Genomic DNA, 13,508 nt, shown 5'->3' with positions numbered 1-13,508 from the left:
CACAGATAACCATCAGTTCTTTGCTCAAAATAATTTTTGTACGTAAATATGCAATTAATCATCATTGAATTTAAATTTGACACATACATTAGTGAGTTTCTCAATGACAAAGTTATTCAAGGTACATTTGACACCTATGAAGTATAGGTTGCAGTACTGTACTGCAAAGTGGTTACCTATACTTTTCTTTAAATATCTTATGAAAAATATATTATACTTGGTTCAAAAATCAAAAACTTATTACAGTTTCCTTTAGGAGATTAAAAGTTTTTACTCAACTCTTGAGATAGTTCTCCTTGATACCTATCGCATAATATCGGACATGTAGTGAGTACTTTTGAGAGTTTGTGACTAATAGTCTATTTCGTCAGGGTCACAAAAATAATATTATATAATATAATACCTTTGTATAAAATATAAACTTTAATGAGTAATGAACTTATGAATATCTGACATCTATGGTCAGCAGTCAGTACGGTTATAATAGTTTAAACCGTGATAGTTCAAGCTCAAAGGTTTATATAATTATGTTATATATAGATAATATTAAATAATAAATACTATTATCCATAAACCTTGAGATCTTGGGTAGTAGTTAACCAAGATTTATAAAGAGATCTTGGTAAGCAGGTTTCAGGGTATTACACAAGTCACAAATATATACAGATTAACAGATGTCAGATATATATTATATACCTATATAGAATAAATTTATTCTACATATCTGTGTAAATATATAATATGTATATATATATATATATTGTATTATATTATATTATCTGAACAACACGAATTATGATAAATATCTTAATTCGTGCTGAACGACTTTTTATAATAATATTTATAAATTATAGTATAAGATATTAATATGTTAATTGTGTTATTGTGTAATACATGTATAATGATACATTTTAGTTACAATAATATAATTAATAAAATAACGATAAACCGTATACAAATACAACGGCTGTAGTTTACTGCAGCAGTGCAGCTGTTCACTTGAACTGGACAGTGGAGTGGACACTGGACAAAAATCAAAATTCCGCTTCGTATTTATGTTATCTCGATTTTCATGTTTAAAATGCAGATAACAACACTACTATGAATGCAATATGCATCGTGATATTAATATAATATCTTGAATCCTGATAGTGAATAGTGATTATTGGGACCGGAGATCGTTTTTTTCGCTAAATTAATTTACTTTTTACGGTTTGATTGGGTTTACGCGCTTTTTTTATCATCCTCACGAACAGAAGTATTATTTAATATTTGATCTTAATTACGGAGTCGATTTTTTCGAATCGCACCCTCAGTGGTGATTATTGGTCAATGTAAAATGGAACAGAAAACGAAGAGGAAAAAAAACGACGTTTGATTCGCAGGTAAGACCTTGATGAAAATGGTGGACAAATTACAAAAATAAACTATTTATGCGCAAAAAGCCCATATTCTTCAATCCGTACACAGGCCTTGCCTTATGTGTTTGGGTCTTGTAACCCCCTGTACGGTTTAAGGAATAAGTGCTAACTACAGTACTCTATATCAGCGGTTCCAAACCCATGGGCCGCCAGCAGCATGATACTGGGTTGTAAACCATATAATATTAATTATATATTATATATTATATGCATATGAATACGTATATAGGTGTGCTATTAGTGGGCCTCATAGATTTTTATTACACAATTGGTGGTCCACACAACTAAATAAAAAGGTTGGGAACCGCTGCTCTATATTATCCGCTTTAATATTCTATGGTTTGTTTAATTGTAGCGCTCCACTAGTTGAACTTGTTCTATGATGCAACGCTTGCAAACATGGTTTGTACGCGAGGACAAACTGAGAATGCCCCTTTGGCGGACTATGTCGACAAAATGTTACATGGCGTTCAGTGCTCTCAGTGCTGGAGCCACGGTCATCACATTTTTTTTGATATACTGGTTCTGTGGTGGATTACTGGCACTATCGTTTCTGCTTCTGAGTATTGTTGGTAAGTAATTTCATTTTATTGGCTATACACACCATTATTGGTCTTTATTTTAATATTTTATTTTATCATCAGGGTTTATTTACCATTCAGAAGACTACTTATTATATTATCCTGACCTGCCAGATCACTCTCGTATTTTTGTGCCACAACCGTCAATGTATGGTTTGCCGTATGAAAACATATTCATCAAAAGTTTAGATGGCACACGGTTGCACTTATTCTTGATAAAACAACCAGGAGAATTTTCTAAGATGGTACCAACTATTTTATTCTTGCACGGAAATGCAGGAAATATGGGTCATAGGTATGAACAATTTTTTACTTTAGTATTTTGATTTTAAAAATAATTTTAAAATATCTTTGTAGATTATCCAATGTAGTGGGCTTCTATAATGAATTGAGATGCAACATAGTAATGCTAGAATATCGCGGATATGGGTTGTCACAAGGATCGCCTTCAGAAAGAGGTTTCTACATGGATGCAAGTGCAGCAGTAGATTTTATTTTAACTCGTAATGATCTAAATCTTGGCAGAATCATAGTATTTGGACGTTCGTTAGGTAATTAATTTTTCTGTGGCATTTTTTTTTCAATTGCTGACAAATATTTAATCAAGTATATTGTTTTTTAGGTGGTGCGGTTGCCATTGATTTAGCTGCTCGATTAGAATATGCCCAAAAAATTTGGTGTGTAATTGTTGAGAATACATTTACATGTATACCAGATATGGCAATAGAACTTATGTCTTCTAAATTTTTGAAATACATCCCTTTATTTTTGTACAAAAATAAGGTAATTTTAATGAAGTAGAATTCAATTATCTAATTTTTAATTGTTTTTTTCTTAATCTTAGTATATGTCCAATTGGAAAATGGGCAAACTGCAAGTACCAATATTATTTGTTTCCGGCGAAGAAGATACATTAGTTCCTCCGTCAATGATGACAAATTTATTTAATGCTTATTCTGGGCCTTTAAAACAGATTGTCAGGTTTAGAAGAGGTTCGCATAATACCACATGGAACTGTCCTGGTTATTACAAGAAGATTAGAAAATTTTTAAAGATCACAGCAAAACATAGGCCCTCTGCTGAAGATCTCCATTGTGTCATCAAAATTGTTTGACATAGATTGTATTAGTTCCTAAACATGATTAAAAACAATGTTATAGTTAATACTGAAGAGTAGATTATTGAAAAAATAGTATCAAATAATATTTTTAACTTTAATTTTTACATAAATGCACATAAATTTTTAAAAACATCTGTAATTATATATTATTTTTATAAATGTCTGAAATTTTTTAAAAACATTTATAAATATATAATATATTGGAGTTTCTCTAATTATTTGTCATTCTTAATATATTTTTAAATTTAATATTTATTTTTGTTAGCCTAATATTTTACATCACACCCAAGAAATAACTTAAAATGCTTTTAATATTATTATGTATTATCAATGCTGAAACTTTTATTTAATAAAATTGAATAATTTTTTACTTTTGGTACAATATAGTAACATACTTGATTGTCTTATGAGTTATAATACATCAGCTGAACAATAATAATAATTAAGGTTAAGCCATGTCTTGTTATAACTTTTAAGGGCAGAGTTTTTTCATATATTTTTATATTGGTTCTAAATAAAATTAATTTATGTAATTTTACAGATGAGTTAATACAATTTTTTAAATTGTTTTTTTCAATTTAATCTAAACAGTTAATACATTACAAAACACATTGCTCATTTGCTCTCAAAAAGTTCTCAATGGTTAAATTACTATTGCCTACTAGAGTAGTATCTAGTTGAGGGGAGGTGAACTTATGGTCTATGTGTCATTAGTAATACATTGGTCATATTTTCATGGCACTCAAAAATATTTATTTTTTTATTATTTTTACTTGTGTTTAATGGAAAAAAAATATTGTGAACAAAATTATTTGTTATTTCTAAAAAAATATAATCATTAATTATAAAAATGTGTAACTTATTGTTTTCATACATAATATTTTTTACTTTGACAAAAATTGGTTTTTTTTTCAAATAAACTCAATTTTTACATCTACTCATTTATTATTTGAAAGTTTATTTCAAATCAAAATAGGGGAATAATACATGATAGCATGAAATTAATGCTGCTTATTTTACATCAAAATATCTATCACTTATGTCTAATAAAATATAAAATTGATTTTAAGACAAGTTTGCTATACATTTTTAGACCCCCATTATCCTGAAAAAATATTTGTACTTATGAACATAATAATAATATATTGGTATGTTTATTTAAGATTACTACATTTTTAACATTTTGGCACATGACCCGAAAAAAATTTGCCACTCTTGGTCTAAATCAATATTGAGGTCAGAGGCATTCTCAGGATTTTTAATGGAGGGGGATGAAAGAAATGGTTACATGATAAGCCGTAAGGGTAACCAAAAGTAGACAAAATGTGTATCATCAATATGTAAGAAAATAAAGAACCTTGGGGGGGATCTATCCCCCATCCCCCCCTCCGTGAGTACGCCCATGATTGAGATTTTGTAGCTACCTACATTATAATTTACCACAATTTATGTTTTGTTATGAATATCTTTAAAGTTTAAATATAATACAGATGGTACTGTAAAAAAGTAATAAATTGAATAATTTATTAATGCCTTAAAATCATATTCATTCTGAAATTCAATATCTATTTTTTCTAACGCATTTTAACTGCATTGTTTGCATAAAATATATAAGTTCAAATAGTTAATTTTTTAATTGGTAACTCGATTGGTAATATGTAAAAAATTTTTGGAAATTCCTTTTTTTTTTTTATAAAGCTCAAAAAACTTGATTAAAATGTTTTTTTTAAATTTTAAAGAGCAGAATAAAATAATGGGTTGAATGGTTACTATTTAAAATTTTTTGGTTGTGGTGATAAGGAGGGTTGTGATAAAAAATACCTATTAAGTGTTGAGTAGGTAGATACTCATTATTGCAAAATGCACATTCACTTCATTGTAAAATATGGTACCTAAATATTAAAATATATGATTAAAGGAGTACTGAGCCATGTTTGTAATAACGAATGAATGATATCATGTCATAACTCATAGTACAAAATCTAAAATAATATTAACTTAATGTTATACTTAACACCTATGGTGATATGTATATCTTCATATTATTATACATAAATTGTAATATTACGGCGGTTATGAATGTATGGTTAAAAATATTGAATATTTATTTCAAAAACCCAAGATAATTATATAAAGTATAATTAATTCTTAAATTATTATGATGCACACTGCACAGTAAGTTTACTTGCCATTCTTCTACGACATACTACTGTGGCATATATCTAACTATTCTAACTGTGCGTCTCTGGATGTTTTTCAATAATTGTGTTAGAGAGGCTAGATTGGCTTATCTCTCTAGTCTTCTTGGGAATTAGCCTGACTGAAGTCTCTTGATAAAATCCATGCAGATTACAAAGTAATTTATTAGTTATTAGTTATTACACACACCTACGACCTACTTACAATATTATGATCAGTTATTGTTTGTCGGGTTACTCATTACCTAAGAGTCTAATTAGTAAATTAGGGTATTTATACATTGTTATAGGTACATAAAAAAATATATATAGAAATAGGTACCTATTATACGACTATACTTCAAAACTTTAATAACTAGTTGAAAAAATAACGAACTTATAAATAGACACTTGCATAGTTGCATGTATGCTAATAATTGAAACACTGAATATTATAGATGTAGATAGTTTACACAAGAGAGAAGTACCTAGTCCATTAAAATATAGTTATGGTGATGTTTAGTATAGATATTGAAATGAAAAATGATTACCTAATTTAATATATAATTTATGAATATTAAATCAAAATGATTTTTGTATTATCTTAACAGTACCGTCAACCCGCTACATCTTGCTGTAAATGGTTTTCGAAAATCACTGTGTAGGTATATGTTTAATGTTTATGATAGATTAAACGTAATCTATTTCGAATTAATATTACCTATTATTGTACGAATAGATAAAGCTTTATCGTTGTTTAGCCTAAACGCCTTAAGCTATACTTAAACGTTGAAGTATTTAATGTTTCATGATAATATCGAAACACAAATGTGAGCTTCTGTGTATTAGACGGGCGATTTTCGATCAAATAAAAAATCTCTAGACTAATTATTAATGATTTAAAATTTGCCATTTTTGATTTTTGTCATAATATTACCTAGGTATCTATTTGTTGATATTAAGATACCGCTGTCGCGTTTAAATAAGAGTTCCAGTCAATACGCGTGAATCGAGAAAAAATATTAAAAATTCGTTCTCACAAAAAGTTTGGTCTCATAAAATACCGCTCCAACTCATCGCGTATCCTATACACAAGTAGTATTACAGTCGTCGCCTTGTCTACAGAATAATATTAAAATGGACCAGTGGAAAAGCGGAAACGCGATCGTCACAGGCGCGGGTTCGGGCATAGGAGCGGCCACGACAGTAAAATTGCTCCGACACGGTGTAAATGTTATTGGGTTGGACGTTCAGTCGGAAAAGCTGGAGGTAGGTATTTTCTCCTAATCAGTAATCTTTGTATACTGCTGTACATAATATAGTCTACGTTAAGATTTATTTGCACTGTATGTAGCCATTCAATGCCTATAGGGAAAAGTGGCGTATTTTTAATAAGTAAGTAAAAAATGTATAAATTGACCAATCGATCCAAATCATGATTCCACATTCTTACTCGTTACATACATTGAAATACGCTACTGAGATAGAATTATAATAATAATTTTGTAATTAACAATTATATTTGTAGTAACGACACGACGCTCAATTGCATTCGTTGGATTGTGATGTGACATGTATACGTCTTGTACGATATACCTAGAGCCTAGAGGAGTATTATAGTAGGAAAAAAAGTATTCTGTAATAAATTATTGTGGAAAAATATAGTCTCGAGAAAGCATTTTTAGCATTTCGTATAGAATCTAGAATTTAAATATTTTACTAGCACCAAAAGAGTTTACTGATAACTGTTGTCACTAGAGCTAGTATAGTTGAGATTTTGATGCAATACCTATGTCGTTTCTTTTTTTTTTTTTTGGTATTTTAAAGTGTAACACACTCTGTAAGTGAAAAACATGGCCATGGGCGTCCCCAGATATTTTTCTAGGGGGGGAGGCAAATTTTTTTTTATCTGAACACATAGGTAGACCTATTTTTAGAAGCTTATTTCTTATTGGGAATTTTTAAAATTTTACCAATTGCTGTGGAAAAACATTATTCCGGGGGGCAAGTGCCCCTCCCCCTTGGGGACGCCCATGAACGTGGCTCTGGTCTGATCTAATTGATTCACGCCATGAAAGTATTCATCCGCGGCCACTATAGAGTTTAGTTTACCACTTAATACGTTTTTCGTATTTTAAAATTTATAAAAAAGATACGAAAACCATTAAACTGTTATACTAAGCATTTATCATGTTGTATTTATATTTATAGATTATATATTTAAACTAAAAATACACATTATATTATAATTTATGTAGATGGCCAATATTCTGTTCAAATTTCTCCCCTTCGAACTATTCTGTATCCATTGTCACAAGTCCTAGTTTCATGAATATTTGCGTTTTGCAAAAAAAATATTGTCGATGAATTATCGTTCTCGCGCTCGTCACTAAAAATTTGACACAAATTCACGTTTTTTGTTTTAGTACTATGGTATTTTTTTAGCATATAATACATGGGACATATATGATGTATAAATATATATGTATATTATATATATTTCAGTGATAATGACGACTAAATATCTGAGGTAAATACTTCATAATATTATAATATATGGTATCTGCTGTTATACCTATCTTATTAGGTATATCATTAATTTTACTACACGGATTGTCTAACATTAGTATAACAACTTTATCTAACATTATTCTTTAACTATCTAATAAGAAAATTTCACACAAATACACAAATACCTATAAAAGATATTTTTAAGTTATTGAGCATTTTTACAATTTGTTGAGCGTAAATTATTGTAATAAATAAAAAAACCCAAGGTACATATAGGTATATAAATATTTATGTGAGTAATTATAGTAATATTTTTATTTTCTTATCTAATTTAAAATTTAAAAAACTAAAAACGTTAAGACTATAAGTATAATAAGCTAATAAATATATTAATATAAAATACGTCATATGAGTTATGACACTACAATAAATAATATTAATTTACATATTAATTTGCATACTATTGGTTATTCACATAGAAACTAGCAAATTTATTAGAAGACGACACGACATCAGAAAGCAGTCAACGAGGGATTTTCTATCCTAAGACCTGTGACATTACCGATGAACGAGCAGTGCAGGATGTGTTTGGCTGGGTGGACGCTGAGCTTGGTGGCGTCAGCGTGCTAGTCAACAACGCTGGTATCATAATGCGGAGCAGTCTGTTGGGTGAGTACCATATTAGGTATATAATATTTATAGGCGTGTTTATTCACCCGACCAATGGCTAATCAAAAGACTATCGAACTTAAATCAACTTAATGTTGTTTTTATTGGTGTGATTCATAAAAAATAAAATGGATGAAAATTAGGAACAAAATAGATAATAGATAAAATAATGCATTTTTACACCATTTCTGTGGAAGAAAATGGATTTTAAAATTCTTGTACATATGTATAAAATATTTATCTTAATCAACTAATTGATCTGAATAACCATATAATTATCTTAAGGAAAAGGGGATAGATGAGTTTAGAAAATAAATAACTTAAGAAAATAAAAAATTTAATATTTTTTACACACACCTTGAGTTAGCCATTAATCAAATAAATCCATATGGCATATACATATTAGCAGCCTACACTATAATAATATAGTATAATAAATTAATAATTTATACAGTCTAGTGAACCTCAGTCCCTCAATTACATGAATTTTTTTTTTGTCCCAAAGAAATTCCTATACACTCAATGCAATATTTGTAACTCGAAAAATACATAAGTCTAATTAATTTTTACCTCCCTTGAAATTCAAGTTATTGAGACTCAACTGTATATTATCATGTAAAGTCCACTTACAAATGATACAATTAGTATTAATGTATAAGCATTGTAGTACTTCAGTAGGTATACTTTACTTAACTGTTGTCAGATTCCAAGTTTCAGGTACCTGTTAGGTTAGGTTACCTATACAAACGATATTAATGACAACCGTATCAACTGCAATAAACATTTTGAGTATCAATTATAATTATTCTATCAACTGATATTAGTTGTGATTTGTGAACGTTCGCCACTATAACAGTTGGGTTTAATAAAGACTTTAGATAACTATTAAACCACTAATTATATCACTATTAATTTACACTTCTGTATTATAATACCTACGAATGATTTAAATTGTATTTAACGTAATTTTATGTTTTATCTACAATATACACTGGGCTCTGCAGACGGTACGTTGAAAGACTGGAAATTTTTCATGAATATCAACGTATTGGCACAATGCGTGTGTTCGAGAGAAGCATACCGGTCTATGTCTAAGAACAATATTAATGGGCATATTATTCAAATAAACAGGTAAATATAATATAAAATTAAACAGGAATCACTTGCTGAGAAGTGAGTATAAAATCATTTTTTCATCTGATAATCCAATCATCATCATATTATAATATAATATACTTACTACATGTCTAGTTTCTACCTACCTATATAACAGGGGTGGCCAGCGAGAAGAGACTCGCGAGCCACCAAATGTATTAATAAATATGGAAGAGCTAAAATAAATGTAAAAAAAAAAAAGATCAGATTATTATATAACACATATATTCATATTAAAAAAATTGTTTATAAAAATGTTAGGTACGATAAGATGTGAGCCGTAAAAGTATATGTGGCGAGCCGCATGCGGCTCGCAAGACGCGGTTTGGCCACCCCTGCTATATATAATATAAATATCATATACGAGTACTTAGGTATGTAAGACATAAATATTCATAGGTGCCTACTTACATATGATATGTAACATTCTTCTTTTATAGAAGCAATAAGTATTATATAATGCATTAATCATCATAAAATAATGTGATCATAACGCTTATTAAATAACTACATCGATTATACCTACAATATAAGCCTATATCAATTTTGTTCGCATTATTACTGCATATATCTTGCATATACAACAATATAAAGCAAATTATTATGTTTAATTATACCTATATAATAATATATCAATATATATATTCATATAGTATTGGCGGTCATTCCATCACACCATACTACGCACATAAAATGTACAACGCTTCTAAAACGGCCATCACGGTGCTGTGCGAAGGTCTTCGACACGAACTAAGACTTAACAGTTCAAAGATTAAAGTATCGGTGAGTTCTTCAGTATGGTTGTAGCAGACTGCAGCTGTGTATATACATATTTGAAATACCTCATAAGTACCGAGTACAATTTAAAAATAATGATCAAACAATAAATGGATATAACACAAAACAATATAATAATAGTTGTTATAGTTAATATTATCACTAATTAAAATACATTTTTATAATATAATTACACATGTCACATTGTGTATTACATATTATAGTTTACACTTTAGTGAACTTTTATGATTGTAAATAGAAAAAATCATCTTGATGCCGTTCAATTAGAAAATGTCAATTTTTTTCAACAGCTGCTTATTAAAGTCATTCAATAAACTTTATTAATCTAAATGTTCTATTAGTTTTTTTTTAGATGTTTAGCAAAAGTTTTGACTGGCCTATATAAGAATATAACTAAAATAAAAACCACTCGCAAACTAATTTCCAGTTACATTTATTCCCAAATAATTGGCATCTTATATCATTTTATACAATAATATAGGTACTAATATTATACTATTTATACAGCCATTATCATAGGCACAAATAGACAATCGTATAAATTATTTACAAAAAATATATGGGGAGAAGCCGAGAAGGTAAGTAAATATAGTACCTACTATCTACCTAACCAAAGGTATCGTTTTAAATTTTTTCAGAATAGCCGAAAAATTTAATTACAGTAGTAAACAATTATTTTACTGTCCTGAAATATGAAACTGTCTTAATTTCAATATTTCCATTACCACCATATACGTATTTGTCAGTCCCTTTCACATACTCCGTTTAGATAAATAACGATTCTTTATTTTTAATTCTTTATATTAGCCATCCAAATTGTTGAATTAACTATCTTAATCTTTATATATATTATATATATACATTATACATATATATATATTATAATATTTTTATCGCGGTTCTATGATACTACGACAAATCTAGTTATAATGGATTCAAGTGATACCTATTACTCCAGTTTTGCAATTATTATATAAATTATAATTTCATTTCGCAAACTTTTTGATCATTAACTAGTAATTTACAACTGTATTTTATATGATATTATGTAATAGATATAGGGGAGGTTAAATGGTCAATCCCGAATGATTACAAAGTCGATTATGATGTTAAAATTTATTTTTAGACCACTTGCACGAAAATTAATCGTGGTAGTAATTATCAATAATGTCAATAATGGAAAGTCGATCCTCAAAGGCGAGGTATATTTTTGAGATCTCTGCCGGAAAAATTTGATCATCTCCGGCATATAACATTTTCTATGTTAGGTATATAGATATACTTATAGATAAATAGTTTGAAAAATCATGTTTCACTGTTTCAGAGCATTAGCCCAGGAAGCGTGGATACGGAAATTTTTAACACCGCTAAATTCAGACCTTCTTCTCAAATTGTAAGTTCAAGACCAGCTTTAAAACCTGAAGATGTAGCAGCCATGGTGATCACTACATTGATGACGCCTCCTAGTGTTGAAGTTTGTCTTATAAATTATAATTATACCTATTATATGAATATTTAATACTCGAAATATAAGCGAACCTATACGTAATTTATTTATATACAGTATATTATGTTGGTATTTTTTTTTTACAGATAGCAGAATTGACAGTTATTCCTACAGGATCTACCATACAATCTCACGGAATGCCTCCTCCAGTAAATTTATCTGATAAATAATTACAATTCTCTAGTTAATCTAAGGGTTAATTTAAGTTAATTTAGTCTATATTAGATTTCATTCAAAATTAATATATCTGTTATTTCTTATTCGAAGAGTGTATACTAAATAATAAATATGTTTATACGTACATAATAAATAAAAAGTAATGACAATTTATAGTTTAGTTAAAAATATTATTGGTTAACAAGATTTTAAGTAATGAATTTAACTTTAAATTGTTTGATACATACACACTCACAATAACACTAGTACTAGATACTTAAGAAGTCGGATTGTAATCTAATTCACCCCAAGCCTCTAGCCAATTGCACACTTAGGTTAGCTACTTAGATCCAAAGGTCATGAAGCTTAAAAGTTACTTTAAGCCACAACTATTTCTGTATATACACACAAATTCACAACAACACACCTAAGTGCTTAAGTGTGTATCATACATGCGTCCGTAGTGCAAGTGGTTTATATAATATAGTTTTATAAATCATCCATCAGATATCTATGTTAAATACAATATATTTTGTTTTTACTTATAGTACCTATAAACAGTTTAGCAGAGCACAAGTTTTGTCATTTTTCGTATTTCAAACATTTTAGTAAATTACAAAAACACACGAGTGTGGACTGATCCTTTTAGTTAATTAAAAATTTACCATAACTCAGAGTAAAAATATGGTAATGAGGAATTTGTGGTGACTGGTGGAGTGGTTCAGCATGCGGGATTGTTGTCACATGAAAAAATTCAGCGGTCCACATCGCAACGCACTGTGTTTTAGTACTCTTCATAGTTATTTTAGCCCCAACTTCGTGGTCGCGTATCTCCAGACCCCAAAATTGAAAATCCAAAATTCCAGCACTGGCGGCATTCATATTCAGAACTCTATTACTCATCCATACTCTTGGCATTATTGGTTGAACCAACCAAACCCTTGTTAAGTCACTAGAGGGTCTCATATGATGCTTGCGTACCTCATATCAAGTGAGCCGGTCCGAAGAACAAGCGTGGGTGAGTAAAATCCCATAAATAATTTTTTTTTAAATATTTTTGTGGTTGATCCAATATAAATGATAGAATTTTTTCCATTAGTCTGAATATGCGTTTTATAAATTGACGAGTAGGTATATTTATATATTGCGATGCGCGATAATGTGATATCTGTACTACGGAATAGAAATTACCATTTATCGGTTGGATCGAATCCAATATTTAAAAAATTGAGATTTGTGAATTCTAAGAATTGTTACATAGACTAGGTTGGTTCAATGGATTATGAAGGCGGTGTAGGTGGGATGTATCATAAATGTAAATTAATTTGAAACAATATTAAAAATAAATAATAATACATTTTTTTAATAATTTCCAATATTTAAATTAATACAGGCATACAGCTCAACGATTAC

The 13,508-nt window shown here is 29.1% G+C and overlaps 2 protein-coding genes across 2 annotated transcripts; both read left to right on the top strand.

Annotated features, from left to right (window-relative positions):
* Positions 1-1,017: 1,017 nt before the first annotated feature.
* Positions 1,018-4,063, top strand: LOC114119324 (protein ABHD13). Its single transcript, XM_027980836.2, has 6 exons — positions 1,018-1,385; positions 1,777-1,993; positions 2,066-2,297; positions 2,360-2,553; positions 2,625-2,785; positions 2,847-4,063. The coding sequence occupies exons 2-6, from the start codon at positions 1,801-1,803 to the stop codon at positions 3,114-3,116; spliced, it is 1,050 nt and encodes a 349-aa protein (XP_027836637.1). The 5' UTR covers positions 1,018-1,385; positions 1,777-1,800; the 3' UTR covers positions 3,117-4,063.
* Positions 4,064-6,108: 2,045 nt separating this feature from the next.
* On the top strand, positions 6,109-12,269 carry LOC114119318 (farnesol dehydrogenase-like). The gene is made up of 6 exons (XM_027980829.2): positions 6,109-6,568; positions 8,290-8,479; positions 9,484-9,610; positions 10,288-10,417; positions 11,757-11,906; positions 12,026-12,269. Exons 1-6 carry the CDS (start codon positions 6,437-6,439, stop codon positions 12,107-12,109), a joined length of 813 nt encoding a protein of 270 aa, XP_027836630.2. The 5' UTR covers positions 6,109-6,436; the 3' UTR covers positions 12,110-12,269.
* The last annotated feature ends 1,239 nt before the right edge of the window (positions 12,270-13,508 follow it).

This window comes from Aphis gossypii, chromosome 1 (assembly GCF_020184175.1).
Source record: "Aphis gossypii isolate Hap1 chromosome 1, ASM2018417v2, whole genome shotgun sequence".
Classification (NCBI taxonomy): Eukaryota; Metazoa; Arthropoda; class Insecta; order Hemiptera; family Aphididae; genus Aphis; species Aphis gossypii.
Note: the sequence above shows the minus strand (reverse complement) of the source record. Positions and strands in the feature narration are given on the sequence as shown.